The sequence below is a fragment of the Protopterus annectens genome, chromosome 3.part1, assembly GCF_019279795.1.
Source record: "Protopterus annectens isolate FY-2018-M chromosome 3.part1, PAN1.0, whole genome shotgun sequence".
NCBI lineage: Eukaryota > Metazoa > Chordata > Ceratodontiformes > Protopteridae > Protopterus > Protopterus annectens.
The window spans coordinates 480,543,152-480,563,593 of record NC_056732.1 but is presented as its reverse complement, the minus strand read 5'-3'; the positions used below and the strand labels follow the sequence as shown (position 1 = coordinate 480,563,593).

Below are 20,442 nucleotides of genomic sequence, written 5' to 3'. Positions count from 1 at the left end.
TTACAGTTACTTGTTGAGGCGGGGGAGCAAGCACCACTGGGGCTCTCGCTTCTGGCTCCAAGCGCCTGGGTGTCCAGGTGTGACCCGCTCTGGGGACAGTATCAGGTGGGGAGTTTGACTGGGGTGGTACACCTGTGTCTTAAGGTGAGCTCAGAGAGGACAGAAACCTCCCGTGGAGCAGAAGGGCAAAAGCTCGCTTGATCTTGATTTTCAGTATGAATCCTTCTGTCTTTTTGGGCTTTAAGCAGGGGGTGTCAGAAAAATTACCGGGTCTATATTATATGATTGAGACTTTAGTTAGTCGAATAACTAAAGCTCGATCAGTAAATGTCGAAGTCCCAAAACTGTGAATGGCAGTTTCCACACAGGGAAACAATGCCGTTGTCCCAACTAAAAAAAAAAAAAAAAACTCATTAAACACAAATCAAGTGGGGGGCTTTGCCCATCACACCCCCGATGTGAAAGGCTGTGCCCCTCCCACCCCCCCTAACTAAATATACCAACTCTGAGATTGCTCTACACTGAAGAAAGGCCAAAATCCGCGTAACGGCCAAACAAATTGTTTTCCTGTGTGGAAACTGCTGTTCGCAGTTTTGTGACTTTGACATTTAGTGATCGAGCTTTAGTTATTAGACTAACTAAAGTTTAGATCATATAATATAGACCCAAGTTACCACAGGGATAAGTGGTTTGTGGTGGCCAAGCGTTCAGCGTTTGAACAACATCTTTCATTCAGTCTTACTGGTCATCAATTAACTGAAACCTGCTTTATCCATTTCAGGATTGTGGAGGAGTCTGAGCTGTTCTGACATTAAGAAGATACATGGCATGGTACCGACGCTATACAGGATAGCAGATCATCAAAACATGTCAGCGCACACACAGACACATACACACAGGCATGCAAACACACACACACACACACACGCACACACACACACACACACACACACACACACACACACACACACACACACACACACACACACACACACATGCAGAAATTTTTAGGAGGCTGTTTTTTCCCCTATCACCATGTGTTTAGGACATTTGTACAAACAATTTACAATTTCCATGGATAACTCAGTGGCCACATATATGTCATTTTGTGCTTCTTCCTTACAAAGGTAGCATTAATTTTGCCTCATTATTCATGTTAAACCCAAAAATAAAGGATAGTCGTCTACAGCGAAGGTGCAGCAATACTGTAGAAAAGGGGAACTCAGAGGGCTGTGCATCTATGTCTTTACAAGAAATATGGATTGCATCTAGCTGTTGCCACTGCAGTACAGCAGTGGACAGGAGCTTCTCTGCTGATTTACCATCTTGGAAATGGGCTATTACACCACAGTCTGTTCTGCCTGTTATAGCAGTTTCCCATACTAGCCTTAAAGATTCAACAGCTAACCTTGATAAAAAAAATAAAAAGATGAATGTTCCTGCTATAGTGGGTACACATTAATAGTAGTGTATATTAGTGTGATGCTACATCAGGTATCTAATGTGGTTTCATGCTAGTCTGTCTCTGCCACCCTCCTTTATTCTTGTATCTGTACTTAAAAATAAACCAAGTTAAACATCTTTAAGACTTAGTATGGTACTGATACTAACTGTGAAGGCACCTTCTTGTCTCCCCCAGGAGTAATAAACAGAAATTATTAGGAATTGTCTTGTAGTCTGGAATCTGAATAGAAAAGGAGATAATAATTTGCTTACTTACAGGTGGCCCAAGATCACCCTGTGGCCCTGTCGTTCCAGAAGAACCTGGAGATCCTGGAGCCCCAGGGACACCCTGTTGAAAGAATGAGGAAAAAAAAAACAGTTAGAGACATATTTTCTAGAAAACTACAGCCTTTATTGTCATGAAATGATGAGATGGATTATGATAGTTATCTGCTTATAAAATATTATATTGGCCTACAAGCAAAATGACATTTTAGCAAGATGTTTTCACAACATTAATATTCGTACTCTCTGCAAAGTTACTGTTGCATACAATAATCCAAGCTGTGAAAGAACAGGGGTAGTGAGAGCACTTGGAAAATACTGTTTAATGGTGACCTATTCCATTTGGTCTTATTTCCATCACACAGACTTTTGGCCTGACAGTCTGTTGTTGCAGTCCTGACTAGATGAACTCTCACACGGTAAGCCTTTTCTACAGGGAACAGTAAACAATAATGTTTTAGCAGTAAGTGCAACTGTAAGAATGGGGGAGTGACAAAAGGGAGAGACCACTTAGGTCTGGAGGCTATCACATGCTGGGCTCAAGAGTTGTTCTTCTGTATCCAGCTTTGTAGCATACAGGGGTAAGGCCCTGACTACTCTGGAGCCAGCCCAAGTTTAGATAGCAGCTTGGGTACCCACAGGAGCTGGCTGGGGAAGGTTGGAGTAAACAGCTGATACTATGGCTCACTTATCCCGGCTCCAGCACACTAGACAGCTCAGTGTTACTTTTATTGATTCTTCAGTTATCTGAGGTTATCATCTAGATGGACTCTATACCTACACTAAAGCGAGTTCCCATAGCATATCTGCAGTCTACCATATTTATATTGCCTTTTTCTAAACTTTTATGATTTCCAGACAGGACTAAACTTCAAATGCTTATACTCACTATTTATTTATTTGTTTATTGGCATTTGTGTATTGGTAAAGTTCAACTAAGCAGTGTCCTTTTTAAGTGGATGCCTGTGGAGAGAAGCTCCATTATACAGACATTATTACTAATTAGAATTACAAACCTAGCTTAATTCATAAATCTGTCATTGCAAGCCATCACAGGTTCATAAGTTCATAGGTAGGTACTAGGCTATCTGCCCGAAGGCATTTATAAACCTAGCCAGAATGTGTTGACTTTTGTCGCCCCTTAGATTAGTTCCCTGTGCCTCTGTCCAGCAGAGCCATTGAAGTGATCCCTGGGGTAAACTTTCCGTTTCCCATCCACTCATCAAGGTTTCTCTTGAAGAGTGTTAGCGAGGAGCTCTGCCTAATGTAGATTGGAATCTTGTTCCAGAGCATGGGAAGTCTCTGGGACAGGAATCTATCCCTCCAGCATGTCCTATTTATTGTTGTGGTGAGGTTTAGATCCCTAGAGCATGTGGCTCGAGGGGATATGGTTTTCTTTAGGTGGAGCATGTCCATCAATTCTGGGTTGGACATGGCCTTGTACATCAGGCAGAGATCACCTCTGAGTAGGCGGTATGCAACCGAGTACAGCTGGAGTTTCTTCAGTCAAGCTGCATAGGGCATCTTCTTGAGGCCAGTGATCCTCTTGGTGAGGTACTTCTGTGGTCTTTCCAGTTGTTGCAGGTATCTTGTAAGGTACATCCCAAATGGGGCATTGTACTCTATGATGGGTCTGATGAGTGATGCGCAGAGGGGCCCAATGACCTCTTTTGATCTGGATGCAAACCCTTTTGTGATTAGGTGGGCCACATAGAAGGATTTTCTAACCACTTTGGCAATGTGATTATCAAAGGAGAGGTTACTATCTACTTGGGTCCCCAGATCCCTTATTACTTCTTCTGTATTTATGGGGCTACCACCTATGTGGTAGTTTGTGAGTGCTTTGTTTTTTTCAAAGGGGATGACTATGCAATTTTTGGCATTTAGCTTGAGGCCATGGTTTTGACACCAGGTATCTGTCTCAGTGAGACCCTTTTGGAGGATGTCTGTGTCAGCTGGAGAGTCAATTATAGCCCCTAGTTTGCAGTCGTCTGCGAACTTGGTCAGCCATAGTCCTCCTGTGCTTGCCTGTACCTCTGAGAAGTATATGCCAAACAGGAGCGGTCCTAGGACTGAGCCCTGGGGAAAACCACTTGTAACCGGTTTAGAGTCAGACCTGGCTCCCAAAACTCTTACCATGTGGGTTCTGTCCGTGAGCCAGCTGGCAACCCATCTCATGGCGTCATGACGTAGGGGTTTATGTTCAGGCTGGTGAGCTTGTCTATAATACCTGAGTGGGGAATGGTGTCAAAGGCCTTTGCGAGGTCTAGGTAGGCTGTGTGGACCAACTTTCCCTCATCTATAGCCTTGGTAACTGTCTCAAAGAAGTCCACCAGGTTTAGGAGGCATGATCTGTCCTTAACAAAGCTGAACTGGGTAGGGTCCAGTGTTTGGAGGTTTCCAATGTCTCTGTTAATGAGATCCATGATGATGTGTTCCATAGCTTTGCAGACCAAGCTAGTCAGGCTTATAGGGCAATAGTTCCTGGGGTCCGTTGTGGCTCCACCTTTGTGGAGCGGAATAACTGTTGCTATGCGCCACTCTTTGCGCATGTAGCCTGTGGAGAGGCTGAGTTTAAACAGTGTGTTTAGGTGAGGGGTTAGTTCATCTTTGAGCTCATGTAGGATGCAGCCTGGGACACCATTCGGTCCCATTGATGCTGTGTTTTTGGCTTTGGAGAGGGCTGTTTTAACCTGAGTGTCTGTGATTTCAGGGGCACTACATTCTTCTGGTATAGTTATGGGCCCTTTTGGGGGTGAGAGGGGGGTGAAGTTTGCACTGAACCTGTTTGCCAGGATGTTGGCTATATCGGTCGGTTCAGTGTATTTTATGCCATTCTGCTCAAACTCCAAGCAGATCTGAGAATTGCCACTTAGATTCTTGACATAGGTAAAGAATGCATTGTGGTTATCTTTGGAGTCCATGGCAGTTTTTCTTTCAAAGCTAGCCTTAGATGATTCTATGAGGGAACGTAGTTTCTTGCTGATACTGATCAGGGATGTCTTCCCTTCTTAGGATTTTACTCTTTTCTGTACTAGTTTCCTCCTTATATTGTATAGCTTGTTTATGACAGGGGTCCACCAGACTGGTTTCCTTTTCTTGGAGGAGTGAGACCTGGTTTTGTTTGGGATAGCATGATCCATGCATTCTTGTAGAGGCTCGTAGAGTGCATTAGTAAAGGATTTTGCAGCTTGAACAGCGTTATCCTTTAGCATGGGTGCTTTGAAACTTCACACCTTGGTCTTAAGTAACGTGAAGTTTGCTTTCGAAAAGTTTTTCACAGTGGTTTCTTTGACCAGGGGTAATGGCAGTATGTGGATATCCAGAGTGATTAGTTTATGGACAGAGCTAACCAGACGGGGTTGACCTCCGGTGTGGAACACCGGTCGCCCATGTTGATGATGACCATGTCTAATATGTTGTCACCTGTGGTGGGCGTGTTGACCAGTTGATAAATTTATAAATTCTAGGAAATGTTGGGCAAGGAAGTTTGTACTTGAGTCATTCTTCCAGTTAATGTTTGGGTAATTGAAATCACCCATTATTAGGATGTTTGGTAGGACCTTTATGTTTCCCAGTGTTTCCAGGAATGCAGAGTGGTGGTCCTGGGACATGGTGGGTGATCTGTAGCAAGCTATAATTTGAATAGCAGTTTTGCCCATTGTTAGTTGCACGTGGATGATCTCTGCAGCATCATGCTGTACTACTAACCTGGAGGTGTGGTTATCCTTGATGAATATGGATACTCTCCCACCTTTTGTATTTCGGTCCGGGTTCTGTGGCCGAAATGTATGGTATGAGTTGTAGCCTGGTAGTGCTGGGGTGCTCTCTGGAGCCTTAAACCAGGTTTCTGTTACTGCACATATATCAGTTTTCTCTATACTGAGGAGTGCCTTGAGTGCGTGCATTTTGAGGTTTAGACTTCTGGCATTGAGTAGCATTACCCTCAGTTTTTTGTTACTTGTGCTATTTATGGCGGTGGGTTTGTCTTTTGAGCCTTGCCTAAAAAAGGCACTATGGGGGGTGGAAATATCCTTGGACACTATTCGAAAGCCTAAGGGTGACAGGTGCAAGCCATCTCTAGCGAAGCAGCGTGGTTTGTCGAGCATGTCATCCCAGGCTGAAAGACACTGGATCCCCTTTGAGTGACACCAGAAGCCTTGCCAATTGTTGAAATAACTTTTTCACTATACCATGGTATCATTCCTGGTGAGGGCAGGATGCTACTCAGGGTCAGGGTCATACCGGCCAGGGCTACGTGATCAGAGAGCTCCTCCATATCTCTCTTTTCATGTAGTCCAGGGAGGTACAGTTCAGTTCATTCACACCAACATGGCCAATGACAGAGTCATATTTGTACTTGTTCTGGAGTGACCTGAGTGCTTGTGTTATGTGGTGGATCCTGGCACCCGACAGGCAGCTAACAATAACCTTCTCCTTGTTTAGCCTAGTGAGTGGGACATCAGTGTGCCTGACTATAGAGTCACCGATTACTTGTGTGCTGAGTATGTTATTTTGCCTTAAGGGCTGCAATTCTGTGGCACACTGGTTTTGTGAAGTATGTGTTTCATGGTTTGTATTGGGGAGGTGGAGGTTGCTTGGATGTCTGCTTTGGAGGTCTCTGTTGCTTTTGCAGATTTTTATTTAGAGCCTCCAAGTATGTTTTCGTGTATTTATGTGTGTTTTTTGCCGGTGCTGGTTTCATAGGTCTGTGTGAGGCTGGTGGTGTGATGCAAATAATTCCCTTCTCCTCTTGACTGCCTGGTCCAGTCTTGGGTTGAGAGAGCTTAGCCTCCAGTTTGGCTGTATAATTGCATCTCTCGCATGTATTAGTGTTTGGTGGAAGGAGGAGAGGGTTGTCTGTGTACATGAGGCAATTGTAACATTGCCTCAAAATGCCCAGATTCACCAGTTGGACTGGAGAGTACACCTGAAACTGCCCTTTGGACATGCCTGGATAGGTACAATGAACTGTTTTTGAATAATATTAGAAATGGTCATTTTACTATGATTTTTTTAATATATTATGGATGCCAATTATTTGCTCATAAATAACAATTTACCCTCCTGGGTTTCCTATAAATAGTAAAACCGAATAGTCTAATCTCTTTCTTTATCAAATTGCACTGAAACATCTAAAAAAAGGTATATGAGTTTAAAAAAAAAACATGAGTTCATACTACCAAGTAATGGCACAAAGTAATGCTTTCAACTACACTCCAAATCAGAACAAATGCTCTCAGTACACTGCTTGCAGAACAACAGAGGAGAGAACAATTTATGTTTAGAATAATGAATGACTTTTATCCTATGTATTGTATTTGTAACAGTGCTTTAACTTATTTAATGTAACAGTTTTTCTATATGTATATATGGAGCTTTTCTCCCCAGGCCTCCGCTGAAAATGGACAGGTATCCCGTTGGACTATCCCGGTCAACAAATGTAAAATAAATAAATAAATAAATAAATAAATAAATGTTTAAATAAAAATGATCTTACCAATTCTGACAGCACCAGATTAGCAAATGAGGGTACCATTACTGCCCTACTGCTTTGCCACAGATCTGTTGGAACACTTTCACTAAAAACATTTTTTTTAATTAACTCTAATAAAAATGCAAATTGATATTGCCTCACAATTACTCCAAGTAATCACTCCCTGAAAACATTTCCTATCAGCATCAATTCCTAAGTTTTGTGGACCACACATATAAAGTAATTTTATCTCCATGTATGTTAAAAAGATCTGTTTTTCCACAGCAATATTTAAACGGTTTAGTTACTTAAGGAAATGCCAAGTAATCTTTAAATATGCTGTGATCTGAGCCAAAGGGCTGATTTTCTTATATGCTAGCAATGTTAGCAGTCAATTGTTTTAACCATTTAGCTGACACTGCTGACCTAAAAAAGCGATAACCAGCTTTATTACGAATGTTGGGGATATCAGAGAAGGGTCTATGTTATAACAGTGAACGCTCAAAAGATCGAAAGCTGTTATATCGACCACTAAAGAATGAAAACAAAAAAGACACTACTTAAATATTTATAACAGACAATGTTGTCACAACACTTACAACATAATATACTTTACATGACAAGATCATGTGATTTTAATGTTTGTTTAAAGCACTGTTTAAACTTATATTGTAGTCTAAGTCAGGAAACATATCGTTCTTTCCAAACTTTTTTCCAAGTGCCCCTCTCTTAAATCTAATTTAGACACATCAGTGACAAAAACTTGCACTTTTTAAACCCTCTACATAACTGTTGTATAAAACATTAATACTGCCTATCTTGATTGCAATGCAAACATTTATAAATTACCTGTGAAAGTTGCATCATAGTTTTGCCACCACAACATGTAATAATATCTGTACCATGTACCAAACATGCCTTTTGTGTGTGTGTGTGTGTGTGTGTGTGTGTGTATGTGTGTATATATATATATATATATATATATATATATATATATATATATATATATATATATATATATGTATATATAAATACACGCATAAAACAACACAAACAAACAAACCCGTCCATACTCTCTGCTATTTAAATATACCAAGATAGCACAACAGCTGGGAAAAGGATAAAGGTGAAACTTCCTTAACCCTGCTGCTTGCTAATGTCACACAGAAACAAGTGTGAGTACAGCGATGGAGTGAGAATCAATCGAATGAGTCCATCTATCTTGTTATGATGAATGCACTGGTCCATACAAATAATTCAGACCCATATAGGTCAGGACTGAACTCCAGATGCAAAAACTATGAATTAAAAAGCTTAAAGTTAAGACACCATTCTGCCCAATAATATGCACAATAAACTGTTAATACTTACAATTGGACCTGGTGACCCCTGTGGACCTGTTTCACCATCTTTACCAGGTAGACCCTAGATAAAGAAACCATAATATATTAGCCATATTTCATTCACTTAGTTTAACATGCCGGTATAATGGTTTTGGTACAAGAAACAAGTAATTGTAAAACAGTGATTATAAAGTTAGTAATATAGGCAAAGGGAAAAGAAAATCTTACCAGTCAGTTAATCTCTTCCAAGCCGTGTGCAAAAAAAAAAAAAAAAAAATAAAATATATATATATATATATATATATATATATATATATATATATATATATATGAGGCATAAATGCATAATACTGCATTATATTTTGTGGATGACGTTATAACTTATGTGGCCATTTGTGACTATTGCTCTCTTATGAAGGCAGTCTGAATTAGAAATACTATATTCTATTTAATTTGCAAATGATCTTAAACATTTTTGGGTATTTAACTTTTTTGACTTATTATAGCTATACAACCATGATGAAAATGACTCAGTATGTCACAAATAATCAGCAAGGCACTGAGAATGGTCAATTTTGAAGAAATTCATGCAAAGAATTTTATGCCTGGCACTGACTTGAGATGTTATACTTATTTCTATTTAGTCCTTTGTTAATGGGTGAGTGAACTGTCTTCAAAGAATCTTTTTTCTCCATTATCCACAACAAATTAAACATAATATAATATAAATACAACAGTATAAACAAGTAATTATTGTACAGCTAGAACAGATAATACGGATTTATATCGAGTCACTGAAGGTAATTTCTACAAACTGAAATAAAAAAACCTTTGACGAACATCTGAGCAATTTTGTTTTTGCAGGAAAGCAAACCCCTCATACCACCCATGTGGGGGGGACACTCCCCACACCCTCCAAACTTATATATACCAACTCCAAGGTCACATAACAGTGGAGTAATAAAGCAAACTCCACTGTCAGTGAAAGTAATTTTGTTGAACAGCACTCGTTCTTTTTGCATTCACCGATATTACGTTTGATGATATGATGTGCTCCCAATAATGCAAAGCTGGTCCACTGATGTGAGATTAAGCCTGTGACCCTGGCATGTCAAGTTCAACTGGCAGATAGAAACAAAAAGATTCAGGTGGGAAGGGTGAATCGAGTGTTCAATGCCCAGTTTTCTTCTCTAATGAGGGAAGCTGTGAGTAATGCCACCTGGAAGAGACCAATGGGCTAGTGCTAGCAGGTGAGAACAGTAGCTGTGCATGGACCTGTGCATGTGATGCAGTCATGGGCATTTGGTATGATGCACTTACATCATAACATGATAATGTACTAGGCACAAAGTATCTCAGTAGAAACGTAGCCTAATGCCACAGTTACGCTGGGTCTGCCTGCATTCAACTCCCCAGCTAAGTGTGTATGAGTAGGGTGTCAGGGGTGTAGCCAATTGCCATACAGAAACCAAAAAAGCCATGCTGTACACACATTTCTTTTGAGAGGCCTGTCGTGTGACCTGTTCATAAGTACTAGATGCCCTCTTCTCAAATACATGGTTGAAACAAGTGGGTGCAACTGAGCCAGCAAAAAATGAATTGTGTCCACGTGACGCATACTTGTTATATTATTAGTTGTCCTATTACAGGGTTTTAGTATAAGAAATTATGAATATGTGCTGCATCTTTAATTACAAACTTAGGGTATACACTTAGCACAAACAGTGCAGCTATTTTAAGATGGAGGGTTTGGAAGTTTGGAGTATAAATATGAAATTCCTGGCGTTACCCTTAATGTGAACTTTCACACTGGTACTCAGTAATCAAGCATTGATTAGTATGAATTATGGGGGAGGAGTGACATGGGGAGGACTGCAGTCTGAAGGCTGGTATAAATTTTGGCTACACCTCATGGATCACAAATGTTCTGATCGTGCCTTCTTCTGCTCCTCCTGGAGAAGGGAACCTCTTGCTGTAATTGATCATTCCAGGGTAGCAGTCATGTGAGTTTATTTCAGTCAAGTAACAGAGACTAAGTATAAAAAACAATATGAACTACACACCACAGTTTAAGACTCAACAGTAACCAACAATAAATAGTAAGCTAGTCCCTAGAAAGTGACAAGTACAAGCAGAACCATAGTTTGCTGTAAACGAAGGACGCAAATATGTTACACAAAAAAAAAAAAAAAAAAAACCAAACAGTTCTTGGAAAAGAAACATGTGGCAAAAATCCTAGGGGACCTAGGATTAGTAATCAATAAACTATATATTTTATACAACAAAGTTCACTGGGAGGGGGGGGTCAAGGATTACTACACATATTCCTGTCTCGTGTGAGAAAGGAAACAATAGATTAACTCTAAAGATTACATACATTTATTGCTAGAAATAATTACTAAAAATACAGTAGCTATGACAGGTTCAGTGATGTTTGACATCTATGTTGTGTGACAGGTTTATAGAGAAATGCTAAATCAGTCTACAGATTATTATAAGCCAAACCAATAACCAGAGGTTAGAATCAAGCCCTGTACATTCTATTTCTGAAGTAATGAGCTTAATTATTATACCAAGCCTCCCACCCTCTTAAACTCATTTGTCAAAATTTTTATTCAAACCCACATCTCCAGGGGAGGCTGTGATCTGAACACAGCGCCTTAGACCACCGAGCCATCCTGACAACTACACAAGACAGAAGCTGGCAACTTGAGCCTAAGTTTACTGCAACAACACTTGCAAAACATTAACTCCTTTAAATCTTACTGTTTTAGTTCTGCAAAATGAGGCCGGTACCTTTATCTAGAGTTCTAATGTTACTATAGCTGTAGGAAGGGTTAGGTTGATGGGGTTTTAGCCCCAACGGCCAAGTACGAGGGGGCATCAGCCTGCATAGAAATATTTTATTTTTACAATCAGTTAGTTAACATCCACAATGCAAGTTCAACAGCAATGCACATGCAACATCTTACAGTGTTCTTATTTCTCTTTCTGCTCCACTTTTCTGAGGCTACATCTCTCTACCCTAGCTAAAAATTCTTTGTGTCTTTTGAAGAAGCTGACCAGTGGAATGATGGGCCTTTTATGCACATGCACTTTGATGGTCAGAAGAGTGGAGTCTGTGCTAGCATATTTTATTTAAATTTAAAAAATGATGTGATTGGTACAGTTCTGTAGTCGGTAAAGATAAAAAAAGTTCACAAGTGAGATGATGACCACCATTACTTTAACATCCCTCGTTATCTTGGTCTGCTACTCTGTAAAAGTAAGTGAACTACTGTAGTTATTTGCCAAGCTGCACTTTACAAATGTTAGACGAACTGGGGGCAGAAAGCAGGCAGGAAAGGTGCAGTTGTTTGGGATGAGGTTCTACCAAAACCTGGACTGTAAGTTATAACATGGTAAATCATATTTTGCAAGCACTAGAACAGTTATCCTGCCTATATTCAAAATGAGAGAAAGAGTGAGACAGAGAGAGAGAGTATGAATGTGTGTGTGTGTGTGTGTGTGTGTGTGTGTATGTGTGTGTCTGCCAAGTAGTATGTTCAGCTAAGTACAACAATAATTTCCCCAGAGACCAGGATGCAACTACTCCCTAATCCCCCCCACATGTAATCATGCTGAAACTGTAATAGAAAACTACTGTAATATAAAACTAATTTAACAGTATTACCTTAATCCACAAGCTATTAATATAGTCTACAAGGATACTCTTGTCCTAATTAGAGGGGCACTGTTCAACATAGATTTAACTATCTGTGTTACTGACCAAATGCAAATGAAAATAATGTATGTGGTTTTGTGGCCTGCATCTATCTCGTGCACTACAGTTTTCTAGCCTGGCTGCTTCAGCAGAAGCATAATAAATTGCAAGTTGGTCTGTACTATTATAAAGAAAAACTGAGCAAAACAGGAAAAAGAAAAGAGAACTGAAGTCCCAGCAGCATTGCTCTTATTTAGTTTGTGCTGTATACCTATGTCCAAGAACTACATTTTTCTCTTTCGATATTGGTTATTTTACATGTGCTACATTACAAAAGGTTTGATTATTCCTTTCACTGTATAAATCTTGCTTTTGCCACTGTCTACATTTTGTACATTGCTCCCAGCTGCATATACATCTTTCTAAACCAGTTCACCAGTCTCTTCTGGGCTCCTTCAGACTATATAATAGAAAGATGACAGGAAATAATATTTTGAAAATGGCAGTGTGCTTGTCTGCAAGAGTACAGGTCTATCATTCCAGATTTTGAAACATGAACATAAGAAATATGTTGTGGCTAAACGTGAGGTTGGGAGGTTTGATGTAATGTTTAAGGTGTTTATCTTATAAATACAAGGTGCAGGGTTTGATTCTCACATGGGGTAATTAGCTAGGCTTAAAAAGGCCCAGAAAGGTAGTTAGCCTAGTAGTAATCTATGAACTGTGAATACCTGAGAAGTAAAAGACATGAAATATAAAAATGAGAATGTACTCAAAAAAGGGCAGATGATGCCAGATTCATGCAGCTCAAGAGAGGAAAGGTCAAATGTCCGAATACATAGACAGTGAAAGGTGGGGTTGTACCCTAAACTGTGAATGTCACAAGACAGTGTGTGCTGTGTGTTACTTTATTAATACATTTTCAAATATGCAGTATTAAAATGTGCAGACCGCCTGAGTGCATGTACGTATGTGTAATGCTGACAGTAGGACTGTGTGTGTGTGTGTGTGTGTGTGTGTGTGTGTGTGTGTGTGTGTGTGTGTGTGTGTGTGTGTGTGTGTGTGTGTGCATGTGAAACCACTAGATGCAGTATTACAGTTGTCCACTATATTCCGTGACAAAGAAATCAGGGTGTACAATGGCAGTTCCAATGCACTTAAATAGGGAATATAACAGTGGCATAAGTGTCAAACTAGTAAAGATGCAGGATATATGCACAACTACAATGTGGGAATGACAGACAAAATTATGTACATTGGTCAGAGATTGCTCTGGAATGCCAACCCATGGTAATGGCACGGACAGAAGAAGCATGGATGATCATATTCCTCATCACCATCGTCATGACGATAGAGTGTATCACAAGCAACCAGACAGGTAAATGACATGTGTATCACAGTTGGTGTCCTTAAAAGCATTGTGTAGTAGGTGATGACTATAGAACTACATTGCTGTATGTTAATCTAGAATCTCAGATGTCTGTGATAGCGTTGATGCATTATACTGTTGTATATGTTGTGCAGTTAACAACTAAAGTATTGATGGTCTCATCCTTTGTAATTTTTTCTCTTGGGGGAAAGCAGCTCCCCTTACAGATAGGCAAATTTATTTATTTTATTTTCCATTTGTTTACCAGGTTGGTCTAACTGGACACAAGGTGACCGTATTCAACAGAGGCCCGGGGAGAAAAGCTCCAAATGCATAGTAACAAATTATAAAAAATAATAAAAATAATACAAAAATTATATAAACATAGCTATTTTGTACAAAGAGCATAGAACATATAAAAGGAGTAAAAATCAGAGTTTTACAATTGATGCAGCATACAGTGGTTATAAGATATTATGCAACAAATATAGAATTGCTTGAACATAAACTCAAGAAGAAGTTTCCATAGACAAACAGGATCAGAAACTAGAAATCATAACTATAAAGGTGGCATAAACACCTGGTTCACAGTACTATGCACTAAGTGAAACTGCACAGTACACTTGTGATCTAGGGATGTTGAAAGTCAGGAACAGGTGAAATTAGTTTGATTCTTTGCAGGAACATATCCAAGTTTTGAACAGGAGATCTTTTAGTAGGGATTTAAAAGTATGTTTACTATTTAGACATCTAATGTCAGAGGGTAGAGAGTTCCAGGCCTTAGCAACTGCATAGGAATAAAGAGATTGGCCTGAGCTATGTAAGCAACTGGTAACAGTCAGTAGGGTGGTATTGGAAGATCTTAGTTGATGCGGAGTATTATGAAAAGTGAGAAGACCAGAGAGGGCAGGTATTTTATTTGGTTGGTATATCAGTTGATGGGTCAGGAGAAGTTGATTGTATTTTAGTAAATTAGGGAGTTCTAACCATCCTAGTTGTCTTAGGGAGAGGCAGTGATGTGAAAGAAACAGCATTGGTTGCAAATTTTGAGATTTTATTGTAGCAGGTAGATAGTTTCAGAAGGTCAGATTTGTTTAGGTTAGTTAGAAGTGGGGAAGCAACTTGCAATCATCTGTGAACTTTGTCAGCCAGAGTCCCTTTGTGTTGGCCTGGGCTTCAGAGAAGTAGATACCAAACAGGAGGGGACCCATGACCAAACTCTGTGGGACTCTACTCGTGACTGGTCGGCAGTCTGACTTGGAGTTGGCTACTTTTACACTGTGGGTTCTACCTGTGAGCCAGTTTACAACCCACCTAGTGATATAAGGATTGATGCCTAGCTTAGTGAGTTTTTCTATGATTCCTGAGTGGGGAATGGTATCAAAGGCCTTGGCCAGATCAAGGTAGGCTGTGGTTTTGGTCAATAGTTACACTTAGTAGCTTGGCTTGAGTTACTGGTGTCATAAGGGTATTGCTGGTGGATGTTATTGAGGATGCTGAGGTAGGGGTGAAAGTTTTGGATGGGTGGAAGATCATGAGTTGGGTCTTAAGTGGGTTTAGTATGAGTTGGGAGGAATTTAGCCATTTTTCTATAGTAGTGAAGGCTTCCTGGGTTCTGTCTTGGAGTAATTGTACAGAGGGGGCTGAGCAAATAAGGGTGGTGTCATCAGCATACTGTACTAAATTAGTTTGTTGGGTAGCCGAGGGGAGGTTATTCTTAAAGATGGAAAATAGTAAGGGACCAAGAATGGATCCTTGCGGAACACCTTGCCCCACTGGGAGGAGAGGGGAGAGAGAGTTATGCTATTTAACAGCTTGTTGCTGGAGGGATAGATAATTTTTAAACCACACTAGAGAGGAGTTATCCAGATTGAGCTCAGAGAGAGTTAACAGTAATTTGCAGTGGAATACTGTGTCAAATGCCTTTGACAAATTTAGGAAGACAACAGATTCTAAGTTACCAATATTTCTTTGTTGGTTGACGTGATCAGTAAAGCATATAATAGCAGAGGTGGTACTATGGTTTGGATGAAATCCACATTGGGAATTTGCTAGCAGGTTATATTGAAGAAGATGATTCAGTAGTTGGATGTGTACACATTTTTCTAAGATTTTTGATAGGGGAAATAGTATAGCTGTGGGGCGATAATTCCTAGGTTCTGTAGAGGAACCACCCTTGTGTAGGGGGACAACGTAAGAAATTTTCCAGAGAGAGAGGACAGTGTGTTCAGCTATGGATCTATTGACGAGTATGGAAATAGGGTAGGCGATGGCAGAGGAGGCAATCCTGAGGTAATCAGCAGGGAGTTTATCAAGAGCGAGAGTGGTGGGTTTCAATTTGGCAAGGTGTTTACGAATTAGGTCAGTTGGAACTGGTTTAAGAGAGAATTGTGTGTTGGTCTTATGGTGGCAGTTTTGTATTTTGGGGGTATTTGTAGTAGTGGTAGTGGGGAAATTGTTGAATAACGTTTGGATGGAGGAGGTGAAATAGTCATTAAACTGGGCGGCAATATCATTGTTATCACCTTCAGTGTTAGGGTTTGGGGAGGTGATTTTGCCTGGTTGGAGAATATGGTTGATTGCGGACCAGAATTTTTGTGGATTGTTATAGTGAGTTTTTTGTAGCTGGATATAATTACTTTTTTTTTGTCATTACATATTTTTTTTTTTGCTTTGTTTCTGAGCTCTAGGAAGTATTGTTGATTTGTACTTGTTTTGTTGGTACGCCAGGTTGCCCAAGCTATGTCTTGTTGCTTTAGTAGGGATCTTGTGTCCTTTGAGATCCAGGGGGCTGGGTTGGTTTTAGTACGAATTATACATTGTGGGGCCATAAGATTAAGGATACCTAAGAAAGTAGTATTAAAGTACTCTGTGGCTTCATCTAATGGTAGAGTTTTAAGGGATGACCAATTTATTTTTTAAGGTGTTGATGAACTGGTCTGGTAGGAAATTTTTGGAACTACATATGGAAAGTAGGATGGGTTTTGTGTGCTGTCTTAGTATGAACGTGAGTAGGTGATCATTGAGGGAGTCGGGTAACTTACCAGAAATATTGGCAGATGAAGGCTTGTTGGTTAGGATCCAGTCTAATATGGAGTCCTTTTTGGTGGATTTGTTTATACAGGTGTGGGGTTTAGATAAGCTGTGTGAAGTTAAATAGGTTTAAGTGGTACTTCGGGAGGGATGCTGTGATAGAGGCCCAATCAATGTTGAAGTCCCCCAGGATAAGTGCCTGCTGAGGGAGGGCGGTGGAAGTCCAATGTAAAATGGACTCTAGAGTGACAATATTGTCACCTGGTGGTAAGTAGACACCTATAATGTTGAGTTGTTTCTGCTGGTTTAATTTTATATTTGCAAACAGGGTTTCTGCATAGCCAAAAGTGGGGATATCTTTACTTATTTGTTGGAGAGTAAGGTTGTGCCTGTAAAGTAGGACAATGCCCCCACCACTTTTAGCTATTCGATCATATCTAAGGAAGTTGTAGCCAGGAGAGGCTATGGTGGTATCTTTGATGTGGGGCTTGAGCCAGATCTTGGTTAAGAGTACAATGTCAAGGTTATAAAAGGATAGAGAGGCATGTAGCTCTTCAATTTTATTCATGATGCTGCGGATGTTTATACTGAGTGCTAAGAGGTCAGAGGGTTTTTGCTTGCAAGGGATATTAGGTCCATGTAGGTTTGTAACAGTGGGTATAGAAGTGGAGGGGCCTGGGTTAGGGTCGATGGTGCCACTGAGTGCAAGTTGGTTACTAGCAGTGGTCAGTGTGTGTAGGTAACTGGTGATCATATGCTGTACGAGTAAACTGGGTAGTTTTTTATAATTCATTTCTTTGTAGGTGAGTTTGGTGAGCTCAAAGGGGGTGTGGTTGAAGATAGTAGGTGAAATGTATATGCAAGTGTGGTGGTTAGTGTTTGAATAGGTTAGGATGGGGGAGTTTAGATGACTGTGGATAGTAATAGTGCAGTGGTAGGAAGTTAGATGGTAGTCTAGGGAGAGGAGAACTGCTAAGAAAATAGGAGGTGCAAGCATGGTGAGAGTTGAAGGAGGTGATGGTAGTATATTTGGAGTTAAGTTATCTGGTTTGGGAGTTAGAGGAAGAAAGGGTAGTGTGATGTGGCAGAACACTACAGAACAAATTAATGAGCAGGTGGTGAAAGGAAAGAAAGGGGGAGTGGTTGGAGGATGATGTGATTGGCTGGTGGGAGGTGTTAGGGAAGTCTGTTGATTGTGGTTGTGAATAAATTGGGGTATAGGTGGAGGGGTGGGATAAGGGGGGCAGGGTGGAGACCAAAGTGAGCCTGAGCGATAGCGAGGGTGAAGGGAGTGGGCTGAATCAACTCCACAAGGTAAGGAACTCAGCAAAGAACTGAAACAGTGAACTAAAGTAGGTAAGGTACTGGTTAAAGTGCAATTATATTTAACTGTGACTGGCAACACCACTGCAACTTTTATGGGCAGTAGCTAACAGTAAATCAGGAGGAAGGTCAGGGTTGACTGTTAATTAAGGGATGGTGTTAATTTTAAGTCAGTTGCAAAGAAAAAAAGGGGGGGGTCTATGGCAGGCCTTAGCATCCGTGCACACTACTCACTCAGAACAACAAGTAAGATACTTTAATGAAACAAATGCCTACAGATTTTAATAACTAGTGCAGTTCTGTGGTGGAGGATGGTGGGGCGGGTAGTAGACTGCTGCAGCTTCAGATCGCAGGGTACAGTCCCGAGGGAAAGACAAAGCAACAGAGTTATATTTTCAGCAAAAACTGCAGCCGGTATATTTAAACAAGATTTTGATAACTAGTGCAGCTCTGTGGTGAAAGATGGTGGGGCAGGTAGTAGACCGCCACAACTTCAGATCACAGAGTACAGTCCAGAAGGAAAGGCAAAGCAGCAAAGTTATATTTTCAGTAAAAAATGCAGCAGGTATATTTAAACAAGATTTTAATAACCAGTGCAGCTCTGTGGTGGAAGATGGTAGGGCAGGTAGTAGACCGCTGCAGCTACAGATCGCAGAGTACAGTCCCGTGGGAAAGGCAAAAGAGCAGAGTTATATTTTTAGTAAAAAAATGCAGCAGGTATATGTAGACAAGAGAGAGGCAGGAGGTGCATGGAACGCCAGGACAGAGCAGTTACCGAGATTAACAAAATCAATTGTTTTCCGTATCCTGTTCTAACCATAGTGTATGAAGCACCATAGTAACGGACACTTTGCTATACCCCAAAAGTACCCACAAGACACAGTACCATCACTCAGTTGCATACTGGGTTCTTAAAAGTTCAGGCAAGACCATGAGGCATACTGTCTAAAATGCAGTAGTATCTAATGGTAACACCCTGTGTCTCTGTGCAGCCCTTTTACCCTCCTCCGTGAGACATTCAGATACATGGTTTTCACCAAAGTACATGTCTGCCCGTAACTCTGATAGATCCTTGAAGGTTGTTGGGATGTCATTGGGGGAGGTATGCTAATGTTAATAGTTACGCCATCCTGTGGTTCAATGTTTGGGTCTATGCCATTGTAAATCCATGGTGTTACACCTGGTGGGTCCATGCCATTGTAAGTCTGTGGTGTTGCACCTGGTGGCTCCATGCCAGTGTAAGCCTGTGGCATTGCACCTGGTGGGTCCATGCCATTGTAAGTCTGTGGCATTGCAACTGATGAGTCCATGCCATTGTAAGTCTGTGGGACGGCACCTGGTGGGTCCATGCCATTGTAAGTCTGCAGCATTGCACCTGATGAGTCCATGCCATTGTAAGTCTGTGGGATTGCACCTGGTGGGTCCATGCCATTGTAAGCCTGCAGCATTGCACCTGGTGGGTCCATGCCATTGTAAGTCTGTGGTGTTGCACCTGGTGGGGCCATGCCATTGTCAGTCTGTGGCGTTGCACCTGGTGGGTCTATGCCATTGTAAGTCTGTGGTGTTCCACCTGGTGGCATACCTCTCAACTGGTCAAATTTTTGCAGAATGTCCAGATTTTTTAATAATAATTTTGGTCTATTCCTCATACAATTTATGGTTTTCTAACAAATTGCTGGAATGATCTGAGGATTGAAGTCACTAAATAATGACATACATTTGAGTTTCAGACTTCAAATCATTCAGAAAATGTATGTTAACACAAACCCTGTTACTCTAGTAACTTTCTAAGTTTATAAGAGCAATATTTAACATCTGTCCCTATTTTTGGGCCTTTGTCCCCCCATTCTGTCTGGCTTTGTCCAGATTTCTTGAACTAAGTGGTTGAGAGGTATGCCTGGTGGCTCCATGCCAGTGCAAGTCTGTGGCATTGCACCTGATGGGTCCATACCATTGTGAGTCTGTGGCATTGCACCTGGTGGATCCATGCCATTGTAAGTCTGTGGTGTTGCACCTGGTGGGCCCATGCCATTGCAAGTCTGTGGCAGTGCACCTGGTGGCTCCATGCCATTGTAAGTCTGTGGCATTTGTGGCATTGCACCTGGCACCAGATGAGCTGTAAAATATGGAACAGGCAGCTCTGATGGATTGTGTCACTGTATGTGTGTTTGACACTCTTCAGTGCAGCCTCTTCCCCTTGATAGTCCACCACATTGTATGGTGACCATAGAGTTAGTTGCTCCACTTTGGCCAGTTCAATCACTGCATCAAAAAGCACATCACAGGCTCTCTGTGATTTCGGGACATTAGTGGATGTGACATAAAGCAGCATCTGATTGTTGTCACCACACCGCCTTGCCATGTATGCAATACAGTTGCCAGCATGCAGAGCTGGATGTGGAAAAGGTTCCATCCATCGGTACACCTTCTGAGCATGCCATGTCATTAAGGTTCACTTTTGTCATCA

At 40.9% G+C, this 20,442-nt stretch overlaps 1 protein-coding gene across 2 annotated transcripts in view; it reads right to left on the bottom strand.

Moving 5' to 3' along the window:
• The window catches only part of COL14A1 (collagen type XIV alpha 1 chain), a gene marked incomplete at its 3' end in the record, with an annotated part of 1,869,522 nt that overhangs the window by 104,072 nt on the left and 1,745,008 nt on the right, over positions 1 to 20,442 (bottom strand). For both annotated transcript variants that reach the window (XM_044066920.1, XM_044066919.1), the window contains 2 exon segments: positions 1,721 to 1,792; positions 8,576 to 8,629. In XM_044066920.1, coding sequence (XP_043922855.1) covers positions 1,721 to 1,792; positions 8,576 to 8,629 — 126 coding nt within the window.